The sequence below is a fragment of the Nerophis ophidion genome, linkage group LG05, assembly GCF_033978795.1.
Source record: "Nerophis ophidion isolate RoL-2023_Sa linkage group LG05, RoL_Noph_v1.0, whole genome shotgun sequence".
Classification (NCBI taxonomy): Eukaryota; Metazoa; Chordata; class Actinopteri; order Syngnathiformes; family Syngnathidae; genus Nerophis; species Nerophis ophidion.
The window spans coordinates 39325219-39351809 of record NC_084615.1 but is presented as its reverse complement, the minus strand read 5'-3'; the positions used below and the strand labels follow the sequence as shown (position 1 = coordinate 39351809).

The following is a 26591-nucleotide window of genomic DNA, read 5'->3' as shown; positions in this document are numbered from 1 at the left end:
TAATGGACTGTCACATATGTACGGTTCTGGTCAGCGCCAAATAAGTGACTTGACTTAATTGTGTGGTTATGATCTTCCTCGACATAAATTTTTGGCAGCATTTCTTATGAAAATATGCCCGACTTGGCAACTCCAGACAGTTTTGATTTGGGCTTATATGGTAAACAACTCAAATTAATGTTTTATCCAGACGCAGAAATTTCTCTAAATGTGGCCAAGTAGACGCATTCTGGGTTTTCTGGACATCGTCTACATCGCTAAAAGAACAATATAAGGAAGAGAATCCCTCTGCCATCTTCCAATAGTTTTTTAAATAAATGTATATAAATCTTGAAAATTCTCTTTTCTCTTCTTCGACTCTTTCGTCGTCATTTGGGATGTCTGTTGAGATATCCCTTCCTGGTTCGATGGCGCGTCCTATCTTGCCTCTGATTGGCCTGTCCCTAACCAACTGTGACTCATTATAGTAAACAACCAACCAATCATAGATGTTCTTATGCGTGCAAACGCGTCTTGGAAGGAGGAAGGGGAGGGGTTTAATTGCCCATGAAAGGGGATCGGGGGAGAACAAGGAATAAAACAAATAAGCAGCGTTTGGTAATTTTTTACGTGAAATAGATTATATCCATATTACAATATTTTCTTAATCAATATCTTGTTTAAAAATATATTGATATAGGTTACAAACTCAACGTATCGCCCAGCCCTACTCTATACAAGCCAGTGTTTCCAACACAATCAACACAATAAATTACTGCAAATAAATTATTGCATTGCTTGTAAGGTGGCATTTTGCATCAAAACACTGCTTTTTAACACAGCTCTTATGCACCTGGTCTGCCAGGGAATACAATGATGTAGCAGGGGAGATCAGTGTTACAAATTTAGCGAGTTTGTCTCTGTATTTAGCAAGCATACAGATCTCTCTACACACCAACAGTAAATGTATTTGTATACAGATTTTTTCCACCTTAAATTTACTCTAGACATGCAGGCCAGCTTGACATGCCAGTGGAGTAAACCAAGGATGTGAAAAGGGTGACCTGAGGGACATTAGTGGAGCGCTGCTTGTTTTTTAATAAGCCTGTGGCACATTGTAGAAATAGAATAACAAAACAAACAAAAAACCCAAACAAAAACAGAAAAATACACATAATAAAATGCATATTTTATTAACAAAAGCTGACACCTTGATAGCGATAACTAATAACAATAAAGGTTTGCCTTCAAATATAAGGAGAACATTTTATAGCCCTTTTGTCTTCATTTATGTGCATATGCCAATTATACAAACTTGTATACATTCTTCTCTTGTCCCCGTCTTTGTTTGACTTTAGAGTTACTGCTTTACATTTGATCCCCGGAACAACCAATTACTTGGAAAACACAATCTAACAAGGATGTCCAAACATTTTCCATCAACAGCCTGCACGATGACAAAAAAAAAGTATCTGGGGGCCACCGATTACCCCGCCAGGAGAGATGTGTCCGTCAGTTACATAGTTACATAACTTATCTAAAATATCCCAAAAAGTTAAAAGTGGATTTCATGAAGGTTTCAGAAAATTCAGGCATGGAATAGGAACAAGTGATTATATTTTTGGGGTGATTCTGATCATTTTTATTTTGGTACCTTTGTTATGAGGCTCTACTTCATGTTTGTAAGCTAACAGCTCAACATTCACTATCAGGTGCTAGAAAAGAGCTAGAAAACAACTCCAAAGTGGGGAGCATCTTCTGGTGCCTTAACAATAAAAAACATAAGCTCTGATATCCTGCTCCGAACCGGCACTGGAACCGTTGCAATGGAAAAAGGGTAAGATATAAAGAGAGTGGATAGAGTTCACTCGGTTTCTTACATTACGCTATAAATAACTCAAAAAGTTTAAAAGACATTTGGAACACATAATTACATTTTGCGAGCGATTCGAAACACTGTCTGGATTCAGGATTTTTTGGAAGGGAAATTATTTACGATGTGAGATAGGGCCTGGTTGAGGTCTGTGCCCTGAGTGGTTTTCAAGTTTGATATTCTTCAGCTTTTATTTTGCTAAAACCAAGGCAACAAAAATCTAAATTCACTATGACGTTAAATATATTTGACATAGCTTTGTGATATAGTTGACATAGCATATAGTTTGTTATTATTCTGTTGTGAGGTTGTGTTTAATTTTGTCCTTACAAAATACCACCGCTCAATAGACAAAGAGCTGTGGGCCACAAATGCAAATCAGGACTTTGGGCACACCAGATCTAGGACTAAAGTCTGTGCCATGTTTTATTGTTGGTAAGTTGTACAATAAACAACAGCAACTTGTAGAACTTCTTGTTCCTTATAATGGAGATACTGGGTCAATCTGGAAACATTGAAGCAGCCCAGGAAAGACAAGGTAGGAATTCAGTAGGGAGCAATAAAAAGACGAGGATGGGAAAAGAAGTGTCTTTGTTTCTTACACTTTCCTACTATGTATGTCAAGGACCTAACAGGAAGTAGAGCATCTCCTCCTGAACACACTGATTCAACTCTCAATGTCACCTCCATCTTACAACAGTGTGAATGCAGGCAGTCATTAGGACACACCTGCAATTCCCTTTAAATCAAATCTTCTCAGGATCGTCCTCATGTGGAGACGTAACTCCCCTCCAATCTCCTACTCTTCCTCCTGGGGTGTTTCTCAATCCAGAGTTTGCTCGCCCGTGTAAACAGAGAATCATTTTATGTGTTACGGTGCGTTTATCCCCATGACGACCAGGTTTAATTAACAGCTGACAAACTGTGGTGTGTCGTGGTTCCCTCCGGTGACGGGAGGGAGCAGGGGAGCGAATAGTGCGAAAGAGCCAAAATGGAAGACACTGGCTGTTTTCATTCGGTGTAGTTGCAAAAAAGAGTGGAACAAAAACAGCAAGCCTGGTAGGAATATAAGGTAACTCAATCCATCCATCCATCCAACCATCTTCTTCCGCTTATCCGAGGTCGGGTCGCGGGGGCAGCAGCTTAAGCAGGGGAGCCCAGACTTCCCTCTCGCCAGCCACTTTGTCCAGCTCTTCCCAGGGGATCCAGAGGCGTTCCCAAGCCAACTGGGAGACATAGTATTCCCAACGTGTCCTGGGTCATCCCCGTGGCCTCCTACCGTTTGGACGTGCCCTAAACACCTCCATAGGGAGGCGTTCGGGTGGCATCCTGACCAGATGCCCGAACCACCTCGTCTGGCACCTCTCGATGTGGAGGAGCAGTGGCTTTACTTTGAGCTCCTCCCGGATGGCAGAGCTTCTCACCCTATCTCTAAGGGAGAGCCCCGCCACCCGACGGGGGAAACTAATTTCGGCCGCTTGTACCCGAGATCTTGTCCTTTCGGACATGACCCAAAGTTCATGACCATAGGTGAGGGTGGGAACATAAATCGACCGGTAAATTGGGAGCTTTGCCTTCCGGCTCAGCTGCTTATTCACCACGACGGATCGCTACAACGTCCGCATTACTGAAGACAGATGAAGCCATCAGGACCACATCATCTGCAAATAGCAGAGACCTAATCTTGGCGGTCACCAAACCAGAACCCCTCAACGCCTTGACTGTGCCTAGAAATCGGTGACAAAGGACAGCCTTGGCGGATTCCAACTCTCACTGGAAATGTGTCCGACTTACCGCCGGCAATGCGGACCAAGCTCTGACACTGATCGTACAGGGAGCGAACCGCCACAATCAGACAGTCCGATACCCCATACTCTCTGAGCACTCCCCACAGGACTTCCCGAGGGACACGGTCGAATGCCTTCTCCAAGTCCACAAAGCAAATGTAGACTGGTTGGGCAAATTCCCATGCACCTTCAAGGACCCTGCCGAGAGTGTAGAGCTGGTCCAAAGTTCCACGACCAGGGCGAAAACCACACTGTTCCTCCTGAATCTGAGGTCCTACTATCCGGCGTAGCCTCCTCTCCAGTACACCTGGATAAACCTTACCGGGAAGGCTGAGGAGTGTGATCCCACGATTGTTGGAACACACCCTCGGGTTCCCCTTCTTAAAGAGAGGAACCACCACCCCAGTCTGCCAATCCAGAGGTACCGCCCCCGATGTCCACGCGATGCTGCAGTGTCTTGTCAATCAAGACAGCCCCACAGCATCCAGAGCCTTAAGGAACTCTGGGCGGCTCTCATCCACCCTCGGGGCCTTGCCACCGAGGAGCTTTTTAACTACCTCGGCAACCTCAGCCCCAGAAATAGGAGAGCCCACCACAGATTCCCCAGACACTGCTTCCTCATAGGCAGACGTGATGGTGGGATTGAGGAAGTCTTTGAAGTATTCCTTCCATCGATCCACAACATCCGCAGTCGAGGTCAGCAGAACATCATCCGCCCCATACACGGTGTTGACATGGCACTGCTTCCCCTTCCTGAGGTGGCGGATGGAGGTCCAGAATCGCTTTGAAGCCGTCCAGAAGTCGTTTTCCATGGCTTTCCCGAAATCCTCCCATGTCCGAGTTTTTGCCTCTGCGGCCGCTGAAGCTGCCCATCGCTTGGCCTGTCGGTACTTCTCCACTGCCTCCGGAGTCCTATGATCCAAAAGAACCCGATAGGACTCCTTCCTCAGCTTGACGGCATCCCTCACCGCTGGTGTCCACCAACGGGTTCTAGGATTACCGCCACGACAGGCACCAACTACCTTGCGGCCACAGCTCCAATCAGCGGCCTCGACAATAGAGGTGCGGAACATACTTCACTTGGACTCAATGTCCAGCACCTTCCTCGTGACATGTTCAAAGTTCGTCCGGAGGTGGGAATTGAAACTTTCTCTGACAGGAGACTCTGCCAGATGTTCCCAGCAGACCCTCACAATACGTTTGGGCCTTCCAGGTCTGTCCGGCATCCTGCCCCACTATCACAGCCAACTCACACCAGGCGGTGATCAGTAGTAAGCTCCGCCTCTCTCTTCACCCGAGTGTCCAAAACATGAGGCCGCAAATCCAATGACACAACTACAAAGTCGATCATGGAACTGCGGCCTAGGGTGTCCTGGTGCCAAGTGCACATATGAACACCCTTATGTTTTAACATGGTGTTTGTTATGGACAATCTGTGACGAGCACAAAAGTCCAATAACAAAACACCACTCTGGTTCAGATCCGGGTGGCCATTCTTCCCAATCACGCCTCTCCAGGTTTCACTGTCGTTGCCAACATGAACGCTGAAGTCCCTTAGTAGGACAGGGGAATCACCCGGGGGAACACTTTCCAGTACTCACTCGTGTGTATCCAAAAAGGGTGGGTACTCTGAACTGTTATTTGGTGCGTAAGCACAAACAACAGTCAGGACCCGTCCCCCCACCCAAAGGCGGAGGAAAGCTACCCTCTCGTCCACTGGGTTGAACTCCAACGTACAGGCTTTGAGCCGGGGGGAAACAAGAATTGCTACCCCAGCTCGTCGCCTCTCACTGCGTGCAACGCCAGTGTGGGAGAGTCCAGCCCCTCTCGAGAGAATTGGTTCCAGAGCCCTTGCTGTGTGTTGAGGTGAGTCCGACTATATCCAGCCGGAACTTCTCTACCTCGCGCATTAGCTCAGGCTCCTTCCTACCTCAGTGAGGTGACGTTCCACGTCCCAAGAGCTATCTTATGTAGCCGAGGATCAGACCGCCAAGTGCCCTGCCTTCCGTTGCCGCCCAGCTCACAATGCACCCGACGTCTTTGGCCCCTCCCATGAACGGTGAGCCCATTGGAGGGGTGACCCACGTTGTCTCTTTGGGCTGTGCCCGGCCGGGCCCCATGGGGACAGGCCCGGCCACCAGGTGTTCGCCATTGTGCCCCAACTCCGGGCCTGGCTCCAGAACGGGGCTCCGGTGACCCGCTTCCGGGCGAGGGAAATCTGGGTCCTCGATTTTTCTTCTTCATAGAGGTTTTCGGTAACTCAATTATCTATAAATTATGGGTCAGTTCTTTTACTTCATAAACGATGGCGATTACATTGACGCAATGAAATGTGAACTAATAAAGTACAGTTTGAGAAAACAATGGAAACGAAGACAATCAAAGTCTAATATGACCAGTGTTAGGTTAGTTACTGAAAACCAGTAACTAGTTACCAGTTACCTTATTTCATAAGTAACTCAGTTACTAACTCATTTACTTACACCAAAAAGTAATGCGTTACTGTGAGAAGGAACTATTTAGTTACATTTTTTTTCTTTTAAGGCTCCCATTAATGCCATTTTAGCCTTTATTTCAGTACTGAAATTGCACTGGACAATAATACAATCTGTTGATCAAATCGAAATTTACTTGCATCACTAAACTCTGCTAAGCAAAGTGGTCTACATACAACACACACATACAAAAATATGTTACAAAGGGACAATTTATTTCAGGCCAGAACAAATGAACAAAAACACTTTAAAAAGCTGCAACATAACATACATAAGTAATAAACCGCATAATAACAACATAGCTGTAAAGCTGGCTTCACCCAAAGAAGGCACAAATGACATACACAAAGCCTAACCAGGCATTTTTTCTCTCAAGGGATTGTGAAATAAAATCATGTCTTCAGGAGATCAACTGAAGCCCAGAACACTATGCATTTCCCCAGTTTTAGTTTAGAGATGAGGAATGATTGGCAAGGGCCACTAGGATCTCTCTTTATATTTGTTAACTTTATAGTCTATACGTTTAGAGTGATGTGATAATCAAACACTCCAGAAGTCTAAATTGAAAGGGCAACAGTATATAAGAGAATTGACAGTGTGTGTACAAACCCCGTGTCCATATGAGTTGGGAAATTGTGCTATATGTAAATATAAACGGAATACAATTATATGCAAATCCTTTTCAACTCATATTCAATTGAATGCACGATAAAGTCAAGATAGTTGATGTTCAAACTCATAAACTTTATTTTTTTTGTAAATAATAATTAACTTAAAATTTCATGGCTGCAACACGTGCCAAAGTAGTTGGGAAAGGGCATGTTCACCTTTTCTTTTAACAACACTCAATAAACTTTTGTGAGCTGGGGAAACTAATTGTTTAAGCTTTGAAAGTGGAATTCTTTCCCATTCTTGTTTTCTGCAGATCTTCAGTCGTTCAACAGTCCGGGGTCTCCGCTGTCGTAATTTACGCTTCATAATGCGCCACACATTTTCGATGGAAGGCAGGTCTGGACTGCAGGCGAGCCAGGAAAGTACCCGCACTCTTTTACTACGAAGCCATGCTGTTGTAACACGTGGCTTGGCGTTGTCTTGCTGAAATAAGCAGGGGTGTCCATGATAACGTTGCTTGGATGACAACATATGTTGCTCCAAAACCTGTATGGACCTTTCAGCATTAATGGTGCCTTCACAGATGTGTAAGTTTCCCATGCCATGGGCATTAATACACCCCCATACCATCACCGATGCTGGCTTTTGAACTTTGCGCATAAAACAATCCGAATGGTTATTTTCCTCTTTGTTCTGGAGGACACCACGTCCTCTGTTTCCAAATATAATTTTAAATGTGGACTCGTCAGACCACGGAACACTTTACCACTTTGCATCAGTCCATCTTAGATGAGCTCGGGCCCAGCGAAGCCGGCGGCGTTTCAGGGTGTTGTTGAAAAATGGGTTTGGCTTTGCATAGTAGAGTTTTAACTTGCACTTACAGATGCAGCGATCAACTGTAGTTACTGACAGTGGTTTTATAAAGTGTTCCTGAGCCCATGTGGTGATATTCTTTACACACTGATGTCGGTTTTTGATGCAGTACCGCCTGAGGGATCAAAGGTCCGTCATATCATCGCTTACGTGCAGTGATATCTCCAGATTCTCTGAACCTTTTGATGATTTTACGGACCATAGATGGTAAAATCCCTAAATTCCTTGCAATAGCTCATTGAGAAATGTTGTTCTAAAACTTTTCGACAATTTGCTTACAAAGTGGTGACCCTCGCCCCATCCTTGTTTGTGAATTACTTAGCATTTCATGGAAGTTGCTTTTATACCCAATCATGGCACCCAACTGTTCCCAATTAGCCTGCACACCTGTGGGATGTTCCATATGAGTGTTTGATGAGCATTCCTCAACTTTATCAGTATTTGCCACCTTTCCCAACTTCTTTGTCACGTGTTGCTGGCATCAAATTCTAAAGTTAATGATTATTTGGCCCAAAAAATGTTTATCAGTTTGAACATCAAATATGTTGTCTTTGTAGCATATTCAACTGAATATGGGTTGAAAATGATTTGCAAATCATTGTATTACGTTTATATTTACATCAAACACAATTTCCCAACTTATATGGAAACGTGGTTTGTACCTTCAGTGCTGAATGATGAGCAGTGTATTCTTTAGTTCGCCTTTCATGTTTATGTAGTCACTGTCCAGGTGCCATTTGCCGTTTGACGCCCGGTATCAGGCCAATTAGCTGCCTGAAAGCAGGTGACTCCACTGTAGAAATAACCTGCATGCCTTCCTGCACATACGCTGCAATGACTCTATCAATATTGTCCTTGCTAGCAGTCCCTCCGTTAAAATCCAGCGGCTGTTGCTTAGGTGGAGGTGGAGCTGAAGTGTCTCTCTCTTTAGTAGCTTCGTTGAAGCATGTTGCTTTTGTAGGTGTTTCAGCAGATTTGAATTGCTGTTTTGGCCAGTAGATAGGATCTGTGATCCAAGACAACTTACATTTAACTAAAATGTTAATTTTTTTTGTGCTCGACAAAAGAAAAGTAGGTAGAATATCTCCATGTTAAGAAACTCGATTTCGGCTCCGGCATGTTGTCTTGTTAGCAAACACAGAAACGACCCAGCCCACTTCTCCCCCTTGTGACACAGGAAGATTCAGAAGGACAACACTGCAGCTCTCCAATAAAACACTCAGATCTTCTCCTTTTCTAGCCGATACTACATAAGAAATATCGTAAAATAACGCAGTAACACATCATGTAGTAACAGTAACTGAGTTACTGAACATAAAAAATAACGCGTTAGACCACTAGCTACCGCCGAAAATAATGACGTTACAGTAATGCGTGACTTTGTATCGCGTTAGTCCCAACACTGTTAATAAGTCAAATTAATGACTTACTGTAAGTAAGCATTTGCAATAAGCTTTTGAAAAAAAAAGTTAAAAGTGGGGCCACGTGCTGACATATGCTCACCTCGTCATGCCTAATTTATTACAGCATTTGGGAAGCCTGTAGTTGATTTTTATTTTGTAAATGTTATATTTACGCTGCCATTCAAAACTAAGCTGCTACATTACTAATAATTAATGTAACTATAGCTGAAAAACTAATGTAATAGCAATAGGAGAGACTATTCATCCCTGAACACCATGGAGTTCATGTAGGCTTTATGATGCAGTTACATTATTATATCAACTATCAGAGACAGAAACTCTTCATTTAACATAATTACTTTTTTTTGCTGCTTCAACACAGCTCAATCCACACAGAGAAAGGTAAAGGGAAATAAGTGATAAGTTAACTCTAGGCCAATAATGCTCGTCTCTCTCCCAGACAGACAGGGCTTTGCTGTCCGTAGCACACACACACGGCAAAAAAAGTGTGTTACATGCGCTCTGAATACGCACTGCTGATTGACTGTTACCACTCTGCGTGTAACCAATCAGATGGTTCTGTGGGTGGGACAATGCTGGGTGCTGCAGAAACATACTGATAGAGGCAGAGGCAGAACTAAGCGGAGTAAAACATACTCAGATCTTCTCTGTTTCTAGCAGATACTACATGAAAAAATAACGTAAAATAACGCAGTAACGCATCATGAAGTAACAGTAACTGAGTTACTGAATATAAAAAATAACGCGTTAGACTACTAGTTACCGCCGAAAATAACAGCGTTACAGTAATGCGTTACTTTGTAATGCGTTAGTCCCAACACTGGGTATGACACCACGCTGTTACACAGGATGCTTAAAGTATCAGTAGAGAGGAAAAACAAGTTGACTTTATATGCACAATTGTGTTTCCTTGTCTTCATTAAAACATATCCAATTGTATTTAAAATCCACAAAGTATGTGAAAATACTGTCTAAACATCACAAAATGCCACAAATTCAGTCAGCCATTTTGAATATCATGCTCCAAACGTGTTCGGTAATTTCTGTATATTGACGTCACTGGACTAACACTTCTGCACTCTGATTATATAGTATCAGATCAGTCACCCTTTAGACAGATATGTGCTGTCTTTCATTCACAATTTCTATATAAAACATGAACTCATATGATTTTCTTTTTTTATGCATTTTAAGTCGTAAATAAATAAATACATGAAAAGTTTACTAACATGCTAGTCAATGAGGGCTCTCTATTTCGCCCACAAAACCCTCGAAAGAACCATCCGAAACCCGCCAACAATACTCTATGTACAAACTGTGACCTGAATATTAACCAAATATTAGCAATGTTGTTATTATAAGCGGTAACGCAGAACAACCAATTAAAAAATAAAATCATGCCTTTGATCTGGATATTAGGAGGATTCAGCCATAAATCTAGAAGTTCTTGATCTATAACATTCAATGTATACCTGGAGATGGACACAAACAAAAAAGACCAAAGACAGTGTCTGCAGGGAGTCTTGTCCTTGTTAACTTGTCATGTGCATCATGATTAATTCTTCATGTAGACGGGAAGATATGGACATCCTATCAGTCGTCATCGAAGTAAGAGCAGCCATAATACAGAACGCTATTCTTTTATTATGTTTGTATTTCTTGTTTAGCACTTAGCAATACTGCTACATGATGCTATAGTGATTCACTAAAGCTGGACCTGTTTAACAAGAGCTTCTAAAACTTGTAGCTCACCTTCCTAATAATTAGAGTCAACAATATATGCTTCTATATCATAATTTTCCCCAATTAATCGTTGTTGGTTCCCATAAAGTCTGCATGATTTGCATTGTTGTTGGTGGTGAAGGGATCTGTGGTCCCTATCTCGACGTGATGCGATGACATATCTGGCTCGCTCATTATCTCTCAAATTGGCTCGAGAATCTCTATGAGATTGATACTATTTTGACCATATCTATTTACTCGCCTCCTTTGTAAGTCTTTCGGAGTCATACATCAGATATATATGATATTAGCATCAATATAGGCACAACTTGTTTTTCCAATCTACTGGTACTTTAGCTAAATGTTATTTAAATTTACAGTACTGTTTGTATTTCGACACTGGCTTTCTTCCCCGGAAGTGAAAACCAGTGGTGATTAATCAAGCTAAGATAGCTGTTGTAAAGCAAGAAGCACGCATATTATCCGAGTACAAGAGTGCAATCACAACATTGCAATACCCTACATCTTCCTACAGAAAGCAGATACGAGCAAAAACAATCTAACTATGCAATGGAATAGATCCCTTTACCCTACGAACTATTGTGCTCCAGACGCCATCCTACACATCAAAACAGATGGAAACTTGGAAAAGCATGAAGGTCTACAATTTGTTTGTGTGTGGCTGGGTCAAGGAAGTTGGTATCAAGACTTTGCATAGTAACATGCATAGTTTTTGCTCGGATAGGTTGCCTTTCATGATTTAACTATGTGTCTACTGATATGTTTGCACGTGCTGTTTTTCCCCGTCTTTATTAAAATGTTACTATGGATGTCAACATTGTGTGTGTACTGAAAGTTTCATATATGATTGTTGCCTTTGGTAAAAGCTTAAGTAAGGTTTTGCTCACATTAGCGCGCTTTTCAAAACACTAGTAGCAAACATGTTTGAGAAATACAAATAACATCAAGATAACACCTAAATGGAAAATAATAAACGCTAAAAGTATATCAAACAAACCTTTAAAGAATTGATCACTGCAAACTCATACGTTCTTCTACTCTGCTCTCTTGGACTAGAGTGTGAGCTGCATGCTTTTCTTGTTGTTTCGTAAAATCTCTTACTGTACTATCTAGCTGAATATTCAAATCCTGGTGAAGCTGTGACTGGCTCAAGCCTTGCAGGTAGATAAAGCCAAACTCTGGCCTGAACTCAAGTGGTAGAGCATGTGTGGATGGATGAATCAAAATGCTTGAGAATGTTTTGAAATCGCTAAGATTTATCTAAAAGCCATATGCAGTTATCAAGAAAACCACATTGAGGCGTAGGTTACCTACCTCTGGATTAGACAGCTGCTGTACATGTTTGAGTATTATTTCGAGACAAAGTCAACAATCACAAAAGAGAGATGTTGTGGAGTTGGGAACATTTGCAAGGTTTTTCATTATCCGTGGGGATTGGTTGCATTTGAGAGAATTGGTGCAATCACAACATTGCAATATCCTGATTAATTTGTTTTGTGCCATTTTGTTTGGTGTTATGTCACAAGATTACTCTAATTACAGGGGTCGGCCACCCAAAATGTTGAACTATTCCACCAAGAAAACTGAAAACAAATCTATCTGGAGCTGCAAAAAAATAAAAGCCTTATATAAGTCTTTTTTAATGAAGGCTGTAAGTGTCTATATTAGCCCACTATCAAAATGACTATGTACGCTACAAATATAATAAGCATTCATGATTGAATGTTTATTTTCCCTGCAGTGCGCCCTGGAGTAAAAAATGCATCACATGACGACCCTGCGTTAGGATGGTGCTTTAAGTTGAACTTCTATTGCGATATGAGTGTATTGTGTTTCATTACAGAGATGAAATTATAGAAATACAATAAAGAAATCAGATTTTTGATATAATTTTTGTTTTGAGTAATTCTCTTCCAAAACACTAAGGGGCAGTGTCTCCAAAAGGAGCAACTGCAGCAGTTGTTGACTAGATTCTGTATTTCCTTCCTGTGAAGCAAGATGATAGACGACAACCACTGAATCACAACATGGACATATTTGTCTACACTGGAACTAATCATTCACAATCATCAGTTTACTTTTAACGGACGTTTTAATAACCAGATTAAAATACCTTCGTGAATATGGACTGTGCAACTTCTAAACGAGACACGGCAAAGGACGCTATTATTATTTGCAACGCTATTCGGTCATTCGGGACATGGGACAAGAGAAAGCTATCATGTAATCGTAAATAAACAAAACTGTTAAACAACTGTTATAACTGCATGCTGGTGTAAATCTGTATGGTCATGTTCAGAGTTCAAAAATGTTTCTAAGTATACCATGCCTAAAAGTTTATTGGTGGAGAATTGGTGGAGAAGATGTGTGAGCACGAGAAAGAATATGTGTCGTAATTGAACCTATTGGCACAACATTGGCAATAAAAGTTAAAAAGAGTGTCATACTTTCTGACTTCTTCTGGACGCAACAACAACACAATAAGATGAAAAAAGACCCATTCAGTCATTTGTTTGACCGGTATGTAGACATTTTCAGTTTTCCTGCAAATGTTTAATCACTGTTATTTTATTTCATACAATAATTTGTGCATTCTAAGCTTTAAAGTCAGTGCAAAATGCAGCAGCATTCTTATCTCTTTTGACACGCACAATATAACGCAGCTGATCGGACCTGAGCATTACAACACAATAATATCATTCTCTAAATATATCCTGACAAAAATCAAAAATCACTTTATAAAAACAGCAAATGTGTTACTAAATATGTGCTTTTGACAGGATGGTATTCTTACCCAATTAATGTGACTTCTGTTTTCGGACATCACTGGACAACCTCTCAACATCGGTAAAATGTAACTTTAATCTTCATGTGGGACTGCAAGCTTTTATCTGACGGGTGTGGTGTTTGGATTTGATGTAGTTCATGTTCAGGCACAGGGATTTGTTTTGTCTGCAACAGCCACCTGCCTGGATCCATGCCATGCTGAAAAACATGTGTCGCAGGCTGACCGAAATTTTCGTTGACAGAAATTTTACAATTTTATATTTATTCTACACATTTTTACAACCTTGTAAAACATGTCATGTTTGTCCTCTTATAGAAAGCATGTTAAAAAAAAATAAAATAAAAAAATCCCATCTTTTTTACATTTTCATACATTTTTGAAAAAGCTCCAGAGAGCCACTAGGGCATCGCCAAAGAGCTGCATGTGGCTCGAGAGCTGCGGGTACCCGACCCTTGCTCTAATGTAACTTGGTTCAATGCATGTTGCTTTAGATCACCACCACTATATTTCTAAAACGTTCAAGCCATTAAAACAAACCAGCAGTCACCATAGTGGACCACACTGGGAAAACACCTTACCTTTTGAGGTTCAGCAGAGCCCATGGGATGCCAGTGGGCGTTTTGAAGGCTGGAAGCAACTTTTCACCTAGTTCCACTGCCTTCCTACGGAAAACCTTAAGATGAAAAAGAGAGAAATTAATTATTCCTGCTTAAAAGACACCTACGGGGAAGAACCAGCATTTTCTTGGGTCCTCCGTTTTGGAATTTGACCAAAGTTTTAATGAAAATTCATGCACAATCTCCACATTTCAAAGACAAAGGTGCAACAGTAACAGATTATTAGAGATGGGTACCATTCACATTTGTAGTAATACAAAGAGTAATAATAATATAAATAATAATAATAATAATGGACTAGATTTATACAGCGCTTTTTTATACACTAGCCACTCAAAGCGCTCACAGAGGAGTGAGAATCTATAATTTATTCACTCCACATTCACATGGTGATGGTAAGCTACATTTGCAGCCACAGCTGCCCTGGGGTAGACTGATGGAAACAATTTTCGCCGACGGTAGCAAGGGTGAAATGTTTTTCTCAAGGACACAACGACATTGACTTGGATGGCAGAGACGGAGATCGAACCTGGAACCCTCAAGTTCCTGGCACGGCCGCTCTACCCACTGCGTCACGCCGTCCCCAGTACCAATATTTAGTAGTACTGTTTATTAGTAAAATATAATTTTAATGTAAAATTTTACTTGCAAGTATTATTATAGTAGACTTTGCATGCAGTTGAAATTCTAAGACGTTGGATGGCAGTAGTGTAAAGGCTGGGTGACAAGACGACCATAAAGCCAGTCTAGTCTAATGGTGCGCCCTACAAAGTCTCTACACTATAAGTATTGTTCTTAGAAAACTTACCGTTTGGGCTAGTGTTTAGTCTACAAATGGATGTGACGTCACGTGCAACAATGGCATGAATACGGCGCGTTTGAGTTTACGTCAATAAAAGTTAATGCCGATGGAATTCGATCGGTACGAAAACCAATGTACCAATAAGTGCGGCCCTTGTTGTAAAAAGTTTAGACCTCCCCCTCAAATGTTCCGTTGTCTGTTAGTCCCTGACAAGCAAGCAGTGTGTGATTCATTGGGTCATGTATCATCATCAGCATTGACTTGTAGGCATTTCTGCAGGGGGGAAGGATGAGTTAAAGATGAGTAAGGCAGCAAAGCTCAAGAGGCATCTTGTCAACAACAGAGTGGCACATCCCCACACTTTTGGTTTTTGCTCTGAAGGCATTATTTGTGTCCTGGTGCAAGGCCACACAGTCACATATAGTTTTAAAAATGTATAGACGCGCTGCTTGCTGCCTCTTAGACAAATGGCCAAACAGTCTAGATGCAAAAGTCAATGCCAGCTTATGGATTCTTGCTTTTTCATTCAAATGACTTTCTGACATGACTTTCTGCTCTTTTCACGCCAAGCTGGCACTGTTGATGCCAAATTACCCCACAATGATAGGTGAGTAAGTGTGTGTGTGTGTGTGTGTGCGCATTGTGGGGCTGTATTGTAACAAGGCGTCAGAGCCCAGTGATTAATGCCTTTAATAACACGGAGAGCACACTGCAGGGGAGAATAAAAACACTTGCAGGAATGCACAGAATAATAAATTAAATACGCCCTGTGTCGAAGGCCATCAAGCAAAGTGCCAACGAGCTTTAATAAGCAAATGAATTATACAGAAAGTGAGGTGCGCGCAAGCGTGATGCCGGTGGACTGATATCATTAGTAACAAATAAAATCTCGTGTTGATCATCACATTTCACACCTGAACGCTGGTGTAAAAACATCTACCAGGAGAAGAAAGACCACCGTGACAGAACATGCGAGTGCATTCATCAATCCTTGGGACCGGGGTGAGGTTATCACACCAGGGACAAACCCAAAGCTTCTTACAAGTTCAGAAACGATGTAGGCAAACTATTTATCCAGTGAGAGCAAGAGAGTTTGCTTCCAAAATGAGAGAGGAAGTACCATATTGTCTTTAAAAGAAGCAAGGAGTGATGCAGATGAAGGAAACCCCACATGGCCTCAGCAGTCGGGGTAATTTCCGAAGAAAGTTAAAAAGCCTCATCAGCACAAACCATCTGGCAGGTTAGATGCTAACTAAGCAGTTAAACATAACACTTGTTTTACTAAAGTGTATACAGGAGAGGATTTGTACACATGATGGTTGTTGGAATGCCTTCTTTAATATTTGTTTTTTAGTAAACATAGTCACCCAACTAAAACCCTTGGTTGCTTAAAGGAATTTTTGGAATTTTGACAATCATTTGCAGTCCTTATGTAAGACAACAACACATGTTTTTTATTTTTTAATGCATTCTAAATAATAAATAAATGTGATCTGAAGTCCGCTTACATTGGAGACTATGAGAGCCAGACTATTCTGCTTATAAAGCCCTTAAAAAAAAATGAAACACCTTCGTTAAGGTTTTATATACATGCTGTGTGTATATATGTAATGTAGTAATGGGTAAAATTCATAATAACATTTATATTTATGTACCGTATTTTTTTTAACTACAAGGCACACTTAAAATCCTTTAATTTTCTCAAAAATCGACTGTGCGCCTTATAACCCACTGTGACTAATGTTCAGAATAATTCTGGTTGTGATTACCAACCTCAAAGCTATTTCATTTGGTACATGGTGTAATGATAACTGTGACCAGTAGATGGCAGTCACACTTAAGCGATACGTGTAGACTGCAATATGACGCCAGTAATGACAGCAAAACGTTAATTGTTCCGTTGCCTGGGTCATGGCTTGGTTTATGTTTAGTGTTATTCTTTCTATGTTTAAGTCTAGTTTTGTTCCCCATGCGCTTGTTTGTGTTATTGGTTGCACCTGTGTCTTGCCTTGGCCCTGCTTTCCTCCAATCCGTACTTTCCTTCTACTTGTGTTTAGTCCAGGTGTATTCAGTTTTCTAATTAGTCAGTGCATTTATTCTCTGTTTGTTGTCCTGTCACAACCGTGTTTCTTCACCTTGCGTTCCTGCAATTGGGTCCTCCTCACCAAGCCTCCACTTCCACAAATGTGACACTTGGATGAAGAATGACTCACAATCTTTGCAAAGAAAACGGGGGTTGAATGAAGTGTATTTTCGTGTCTTTTTTTTGGTTGCCATATCCGGGTTTAAATTGGCCGTCAAAGTGTACCAAGTTGTCGGATTACATTCTCATTCTTCCACTATCCAGGTGAGATGCATGAATTATGTTTTACAATTAACTTCTACGAGCAGGGAAGCGAGAAAGCAGCTGACGGGCGGAATAGAGGACCTCCCAATGGCTCCTTTGTAAGTGGACTTTTATTTACGAGTTAAAATGCATTAAAAAATACATCTGTCGTCATGTCTTTTACAATGATTGTGTACAATTGACAAAATTCCCCAAAAAGTGCTGTTCCTTTTTAAAGTACCAGGAGAGTGGAAAAACATATTGCCGCTATTATTACATATGATTTATGACACCAAAATATTTCCAAAGTTTGCGAGTAAATAGATATGATCAAAAATGTATCAATCTCACAGAGACTCCCGAACCACTTTGAGAGATAACGAGGAAGCCAGTCACGTGATCGCATGATGTCGCGCTAAGATCCAAAGATCCCTTCCCTATCAACAACAGTGCTAATGAAGCAGACTTAGTGAGAGCCAACAATTGAAAAATAATGATCCAGAGCCTTATATTTTTGAGCTCGAACACAAAGAGGATTAGCAATAAGTTTTAGAAGCCAAGTGATGGATGCAGTTCCATTGCGACATTAGCATCCGCAGCATTGCTAGGTGCTAAATGTACAAAATAACAATAACTAAATAAACTGAAATAAAACAAACACTTACTGTAATATTTCCACTCTCGCTGGGATGCTGACAGACGGGACGCTCACATAATTCCTTTTGGATGAAGATCCAATCGAAATCCTCACAGAGGGTTTAAAAAAAGTTCTTGCAGGAAGCGTCTTGTGGGTTCTATTTCGTCATCTCTGAGGATGTAAAAGTCGACCAGCCTGTCAGACCATGGCCATATTTGTCTACTCCCAGGTGATAAGTGCATAATCTCGTTACCCTGCGTAATGACAATAAAGCTGATTCTGAGTCTAAATGCCATCCATCCATTTTCTACCACTTATTCCCTTCGGGATTGCGGGGGGTGCTGGAGCCTATCTCAGCTACAATTGGGCGGAAGGTGGTGTACACCCTGGACAAGTTTCTACCTCATCGCAGAGCCAATACAGATAGACAGACAGCATTCACACTCACATTTACACACTAAAGGCAAATTTAGTGTTGCCAATCAACCTGTCCACAGGTGCATGTCTTTGCAAAAGGGAGGAAGCTGGTGTACCCGGGGCAAACCCACGCAGTCACGGGGAGGACATGCAAACTCCACACAGAAAGATCCCGAGCCCGGGATTGAACCCAGGACTACTCAGGACCTTCGTATTGTGAGGCAGACGCACTAACCCCTTCTTCTATTGTGCTTGCCCAAAAGCAGCGAAAGCGAGCATTAGCTCACTGCTAACAATGCGCCCCTGTATTAGTCTGTGTGCATTGGTGCTTATAATACCAATATCAGTCATATTTGGTTATTTTCAAGTCACGACATCTAAAAGGAATATTGTTGCCAAATTCTGGATGTTTTCAGAGAGAGTACAATGAGCGCAACAGAGGACCCTCGATCTGTTGAATCAATTGTTAGCTATCAATTAATGATTTTAAATGCATTAAAAAAGCCAAGCATGTGTTCTTGTCTTGCATAAGGATTGTGTATGATGAACACATCTTTTTACAGTTTTTGCGTTTCTCCAGTATGACTGATTTGGAAAAAATTGTCAAGAGTGCTGATGCATTACTACAAACCCCGTTTCCACATGAGTTGGGAAATTGTGTTAGATGTAAATATAAACGGATTACAATGATTTGCAAATCATTTTCAACCCATATTCAATTGAATGCACTACAAAGACAAAATATTTGATGTTCAAACTCAAACTTTTTTTTTTTTTGCAAATAACAATTAACTTAGAAGTTCATTGTATTACGTTTTTATTTACATCTAACACAATTTCCCAACTCATATGGAAACAGGGTTTGTACAATTTCCAAAAATAGTCAAAGGTATTTATAGCGCAATATTCAAAATAGCTGACTGAATTTGTGGCATCTTATGATGTTTAAACAGTGTTTGCAGATTGGAAACACAATCGGATATGGTTTAATGGATACAATGAAATAAGCATATAAAATCAACTTGTTTTTCCACTCTACTGGTACTTGAAGCCTCGTTAATGTTTCTACATAACTCATGCCTCACCTCACTCTTTGGGTTTCAGATTTCTTAAGGGTAAAAAATGCTTCGGTTTTCGTATGAGTCAGTCTTTGTCTGAACTTTTTGGAATGGATTACGAATGAAAACCGAGTTAGCACTGTGTATCGAAATTATTGCATTTATCGTTATCCCAAGATTACATCATGTCATAAATTGATAGTGATCTAGGTATGTTTGTACTGAGAAAAGACGACTATGGTCAAAGTTTGGAAATTATTTCATGCAACATTAAATTAAGAGTTCAGAACATTCAATAGGGGCTTCTCACACTAAGATTAAAATGGGTTAATTGGTCATTAACTGGTCAATTTACTCTTAATCAATCAAGAGAAATGGCTTCCATCATCACGGTGCTATTGATGCGCTTACATAATGCATGCACCAACCCTGCTCATGTGAGAGTCATAGAATTCTAATTAATATTATGACTTGTAGTGACTTAGTGGATGGCAAACACAGGGATGGCCAGAAAAATTCCAGAAAGAACTAGAAGTAGGACACATTCTTCATTCCCGGTCTGTTAGTCACTTATCTCAGCGGGTTTTAAAGGTCCACCAGTACCTCCCTCTGTCTGGTGGTCCACATTCTATGACCTGAATCACTGTGTGTCACTTTTTATATGTATTTCTTACTTTTACTGTCTGTTTCTCTCCAGCAGACATTTGGAGGATCATTCTACTTTACTGTCTGGATGCACTTTTAGATGACCTTCTCAGAGCTAATAATAAACGATGAGAAAATGCATGTAGCTCATAAAAAAAACCATCCTATTTATGATTATGTCCTTCTCGGCCCCTTCTAGATAAGTTCTAATTTTCCGAGCCTGCTCAGAGGGTATTTTTATTGAGCAGGTGGGTTGGAAGTCTGCGTCATATATCAGGGGCAATTAAAGGGTACCTATTATGCAAAAACAATTTTTCTTACCAATTGGTACCTTTCTTTGTGTATTTGTAATCTGCATAAGTCCCGAAAATTTAAAATCAAATCATGTGGGCATAGCAGAGATATTAATAAAAATATCTAGCCTTCCTTCATACTTCCCTGGAATTTGCCCCAATTGTGACGTCAGCGGATGTCTCCATATATGGTTGAAATTTACCCAAAGTGTATGAGTCCACCAATGTAGTCAATAAGCGCCTTCTTTTTCTCTGTCTTCTTGTTGTGTGGCAGACAGGCTCGTACATGCGCATGCAATCTGCGCTGTTGCTATTTCTAGTAAAAAGTAGTGTATAGTTTGAACTAAGGTTGTCCCGATACCACTAATTTAGTACCGATACCAAAATTTATATAGATTCTTTTCCAAATAAAGAGAACTATGAAAAACGTCAATATTGGCTTTATTTTAACAGAAACTCTTACACTACATTAAACACTCAGAGTCAAAGAACAATTTTAAAATGTTAAAATATAAATTAAACAGTATTAAACACATTGGATTTTTCTTGTTGCACTCAAATAACAATTTACTATTTTCCATAGTACTTATAGTCTGCCATAATCAAGGATTAAGTTAGAATAGAACAAAGTTTTGCTGACATTATATTAAATTATTCAGGATTTATAGTTGCCACTCCTTGTCTGTGCTTTAAGAAAAATATAATTATTAATTAAGTGCTAAAAATAAAACTATGGATAAATGCACACTGATAAGCCATGTAACACGTAACACACATTTATTAAAGACAAAACACAAATTGTAGGAATTGCATTAGTTGACGCTATTTGGGCGGTCTTAACTCTGCTAATATTTGGCATTAAACCAAGCCACTGTGCGCGCGCCTATGTATCTATATGTGCACAGCAGGGGAGCTAGTTAATTTATTAGAGTAGCGTATGTGTTTGTGAGAATGGCAATGTGTTGTCTGAGTGACAACAGTGAGTGAGTGGGCAAGAGAGGGAGAGAGAGGTAGCGAGTGCACTGCGCAGTAGAGAGATGGCAGCACAGAAATATGCTGAAAATTATGTATCCCCTAATTTTGATTAATAAAATGAGTCCAAATTCACAAGTTTTGTAATAGATGATGTTAAGTATGTCCTGAATAAACCACATGAAGTTAGTACATCAATTGAGGAAAATAGAAGGGGGGCATTTTTTGGCAGCAGAGAAATATTATGTATCCCCGACTAACTTACTTCTGTCATTTATAGATTGAGTCCAAATTCACCTGTTTTGTACAAAGCCAAGTCTCTACATATAATCTACATGATGTTAGTACATAGCTTGAGAAAAATAGACGTACGTGGGACACACATTTTCCGGCATAATATAGTTTTTTTTTTTTAACATGTAATTGATTCTACCCTATAGTGTTTGTTCCCATTATATTGGTGTTATTTTTTAATCTATCAGAAGATGAAATAGATAAACCAATTTACAGGATGTTATTAATGTAATTTACATAAAATTGCAGGCTGACTAACCACTTTGCTGCATCACCTCGTACACAATACAGAAGCTTGTGCAACGGTGTGAATACAAGTACAACATGTAATGTACAGATGATCAAAAGCAATTTTTCGGGTAGGAATGTCACATGTTACACTAACAACATTTTTGACGATCAAATCATGATCGTAATAATCCACATCGATATCAATGCCATCGCTAATAACACGGGAGTGTTGCCGCTGTCTGAGCAAGGAACAGAGCTCTGCCCCCATGCGCTCTCCCGTGGCAGGGGATACAAAATATTTCAGCGATACAGAATTTCGCATGACAACAGGTCCAGTTTTGCCCTGCAAAACTAATAATAAAGCAACCAGATTGTCACGAATCGATGGCCTCTAGTTCTGACCGGAAAGCGGAGCTTAGCAGACCCATTGCTGGGTAAAGTGAAGGGTGTTACCCCCGACAAAAACATTCGCCCTAGAAGGAACGTCTGCCGTGTGCTCCTCGACTGAGGTCTGCGTGGCAGGCCGAACAGCTGCAAGAGTGTAACAACTACATTATACCTGTCACGCTTTACAACACCTTGTGCAGATCTGAATGCTTATTATTTAAATGTTTACTGAAGTTTGAAGCAAAGGTGGTAATACTAATCGCCACATTTGGCGAGGCGTGTTTTAAAGCAGCTGTTATGAGAGTAGCGTAAGTGTGTGTGTGCTCCTTTAAGAATGGCAGTATGTGGGGTGGACAAGTGAGGAGAGGTTGCGGTTGCATGTGGAGGAGTGTTAATAACTCGGTGGATGTCCGGATGTGTCCTGTGGAAATTAGAAATAAAGTGACTAAGTTGTAACTAATTGACAGCCTCGTCATTCCGACCAAAGAGTGGAGCTTTACGGACCCATTGCCGGGTAAAGTGACAAAACATCGGCTATGGAGGGAACGTTTCCCCTGTGCTCCTCGGTTAGATGATCAGGGAGTCGATAAGGTGTAACACAGCATTTGCACTCCCTGTTTAAAGCGTCACATTTATTGTTAGTTTTGAAGCCCAAATACCTACATATTGCGCTTCCCGCACCCTCTTTATTAACCAGTAGAATTACCGTTTTTTGCCATTTTTCCCCACCAAGATGTTATTTCTGTATGCACTTTGTGTGTGCGTTTTGACACACAACGTCATGCGCCTCGACTCTGTAGTCACCGCCACATAGCGGCATTAAGATGAAACAATGGTACCGGTATTTTTCAAAGGTGGTATAGTACTGCTTTCAATTGATTAGTACCGCGATACTTTATTAGTATGTTTTCATTGGCGATGTTTTTGCAAGTATTGGCGTAGATCTGCTTCCGCCCGGAAAAACACGATTGATGACGCGACGACTATTGTTGACGCCAGTTTTATTTCGGCGACCTTTATCGACTAATCGTTGCACCCTTACTCTAAATGATCAAGAAACAAATTTAAAGATTTTTACTGAAGTAATGTTAAAAAAAACGTAATCATGCAGAAAACACATGTATAACAGTTTAAAGAAAAAATAATATTCACATCATCACATCAAGGGACGTCGTGGCGCAGTGGTAGAGTGGCCGTGCGCAACCCGAGGGTCCCTGGTTCAAATCCCACCTAGTACCAACCTCGTCACGTCCGTTGTGTCCTGAGCAAGACACTTTACCCTTGCTCCTGATGGGTGCTGGTTGGCGCCTTGCATGGCAGCTCCCTCCATCAGTGTGTGAATGTGTGTGTGAATGGGTAAATGTGGAATTAGTGTCAAAGTGCTTTGAGTACCTTGAAGGTAGAAAAGCGCTATACAAGTACAACCCATTTATCATTTATTTATCATTAAATATCAGGTTTCTGTACCTAAATGTTTGTCTCCACTAATAACTTTTGATGTGGTGTTGTGGTTGCTCAATTTTACAATTTCTCGACACTGCCACTGTGTGTGCGTGCATGTGTGTGTGTGTGTTTATGTGTTGCAGCCCACAGAGAGTTTTCCAGGACAGCTCGCTAACTAAGATGAATCACATCACCGGGCCTCATGGTGACCTCCCTCCAGGTCCAGATGACAATAGGATCTACGACACTTCAGAACTTTTCTATTCCTTCCTCTCAGACCTTTTTCAGATATACGACCTGCAGGTTCCTGACGCCTCTTTGAAATTATTTATCATCTCCAACCATCATTTGCATTTAAATTATTGTTATACAAGTTACTTTTTAATGATGTTTAAACAACAACAAATGTCCCTAGAGCCAGTTAATGAGCATCAAACAAGATAAATCATCACCCTTATTTGTTTACTCCACTTTTGAGATAAGAAAATGGCACTGAAATACCTGCTTTTGAAGTTGAAAGGAAAAACCGACTTTGTCTGGCTTCGCTGCACATCTTAAAATACAGCACGGTGCTCTGCCCACTGTCTGTCAGTCTGATACAGACGTGACTTTTCTCCAGCAAATAGGCTGAAGTACACAACAGCGCTCATTGGACACACAATTTTGTCGAGGACAAAACAGCTCATTAGTATGAAAGCAACAGACACACAAAGTGATGTGTTTCACTGGACACTGCATTAGGTACACCATCTAACGAGATCAAGTATATGAAAGTGACCTCTGTGGTCAATGAAGCCAAGCGGCTGAAGTGTGCTTGGAAGTGGAAGGATACGGATGAGAGGGTGACTCTGTGTCAGACTAAATGAGCTAAAAGTGAGATGCAACCAGCACACAGACACACACACAGACAACGCAGCTTTCTGCCCTCAGGAAGCCCTCGGTTGTGTCAATGGTTGCTCTCGTTCTCCTCTCCACCCTCGGTCAGAGTCTCTCTCTCTCTGTGGATTTATTAACTGGCTTCAGGCGCGAAAGTAGAGAAGAAAGCGGCAGTGCCTTAAGACAAGCAGGCCGTAATTAGAAATAACGTAGAAGTCAGCTGAAGGCCTCGCGTGAAAAGAGATAAAGACTTTACTCCACATATGTTACTGCAGCCAGACTCGAATCAAACACAACTGGGAGTATTTTTCTCTCCCGTCTATGCAACATTTACCACAATAGTAAGATGAGATAGACACTGTGGTGTAATGTCATTATATGGGTAACGTTGACGTCATGACATCATGCATGTATGAGCGAATTAGGTGCGTGCCCGGGAACGTACCCGGAAGAGTATGTAAATGAGCTGACGGCTGTTGAGACGCTGTGTTGTATGACTCGCTACCAAACTGTTCAGTAAATGTTTTGTAAACACCACCTCTGGTAGTTTTCCTTGCCTCTAAACAATAACACGATATGGTGTCAGAAGTGGGATTACTTTGAGCGACGGGACGTGTTTTTTTTATTGGACAGAGGACCGCGCACACAACAAGCCGGCATGAATGATCAGGACGGGGGGGTCGCACCTCCGCAGCCGCGGGGGAACGCAGGAGCAGCCCAGGCGGGGATGGCGGCACCTCCGACGGCAACGTTCACCATCAAACCACCGGAGCCTTTCGACTTCACAAAGCCACACGAGTGGGAGAAGTGGATAAGGAGGTTTGAACGTTTTGGACTGGCGAGCAACCTGAACTCCTCCTCTGAAGCGAACCAGGTAAATACACTGGTGTACTGTATGGGGGATGAGGCTGACGACGTGCTACGAGGGCTTGATTTAACAGCCGAGCAGCGACAGCGGTATGCTACAGTTAAAAACGGATTTGACAAGTCTTTTATCCCGAAGAAAAATGTCATATATGAACGTGCCAAATTCAACAAAAGAGTACAACAGCCTTCAGAGTCAGTGGACGCATTCATCACAGCACTGTATGCTCTAGCAGAGAATTGTGAAAATGGGGATCTGCATGACGACCCATTAAGAGACAGACTGGCAGTAGGTCTTAAAGATTCATCCCTGTCAGAGAGAATGCAACTGGATAAAGACCTCACTCTAGTTAAAGCCATCACAATGGCCAGGCAGTCTGAAGAAATAAAGAGGCAACAGACTGATCTGAGAGAGTTAAGTGCCAGCAAGCCAGCCATGGATGCTATGCATTTTAAGAGGGGAGAAACAAAACAAATTCAGAAACAAAGATCAGACTCAAGGACAGAACAAAAACTGGAAACCTGATAAATCTTTGCAGCACAGAGCGGAAAATAAAGCATGTGGAAAATGTGGAAAATCACCCTCTCACCCAGTGTCACAGTGCTCAGCTAAAAGTGCAGATTGCCACAACTGTGGAAAACGTGGCGATTTTGGAAAGGTGTGCAGATCTACCAAAAATGTACATGAAGTTGCTGAAGATGTGGATGGACTGTTTTTAGGTGTAGTAGCCTCTGGAGAGGACACATGGATGGCTGACATAAGCATAAGGGGCAGCACAGTGTCCTTTAAAATAGACACCGGAGCAGATGTCACAGCCATTTCTGAGCAGGTATATAAGAGCGTTACACACAGAGAGGGGGAACTAGAAAAATCCCTTAAACCACTCTATGGGCCGGGTGGTGCTAAATTAACTGTTCTGGGGTCAGCCACAGAAACACTCTCTTACAAAGACAGGGAAATCGCAGAGAGGATGTTTGTAGTGAGAGGCCTACAGGTGGCACTATTGAGCAGGCCAGCTTCAGTAAGCCTCAAATTAGTGGCCAGAGTTGATGCTATAAATCAAGAGTCAGTAAGACAGACTTATCCTAAACTCTGTGATGGGCTCGGGCTGGTTCAGAAGCCGTACACAATTAAACTCAAGCCTGACGCTATAC

At 41.3% G+C, this 26591-nt stretch overlaps 1 protein-coding gene across 3 annotated transcripts in view; it reads right to left on the bottom strand.

Moving 5' to 3' along the window:
* Window positions 1–26591, bottom strand: part of man1a1 (mannosidase, alpha, class 1A, member 1) — a 240298-nt gene that overhangs the window by 33995 nt on the left and 179712 nt on the right. For all 3 annotated transcript variants that reach the window (XM_061900904.1, XM_061900905.1, XM_061900907.1), the window contains one exon: window positions 14153–14247. In XM_061900904.1, coding sequence (XP_061756888.1) covers window positions 14153–14247 — 95 coding nt within the window. The remainder of the gene's footprint in view (window positions 1–14152; window positions 14248–26591) is intronic.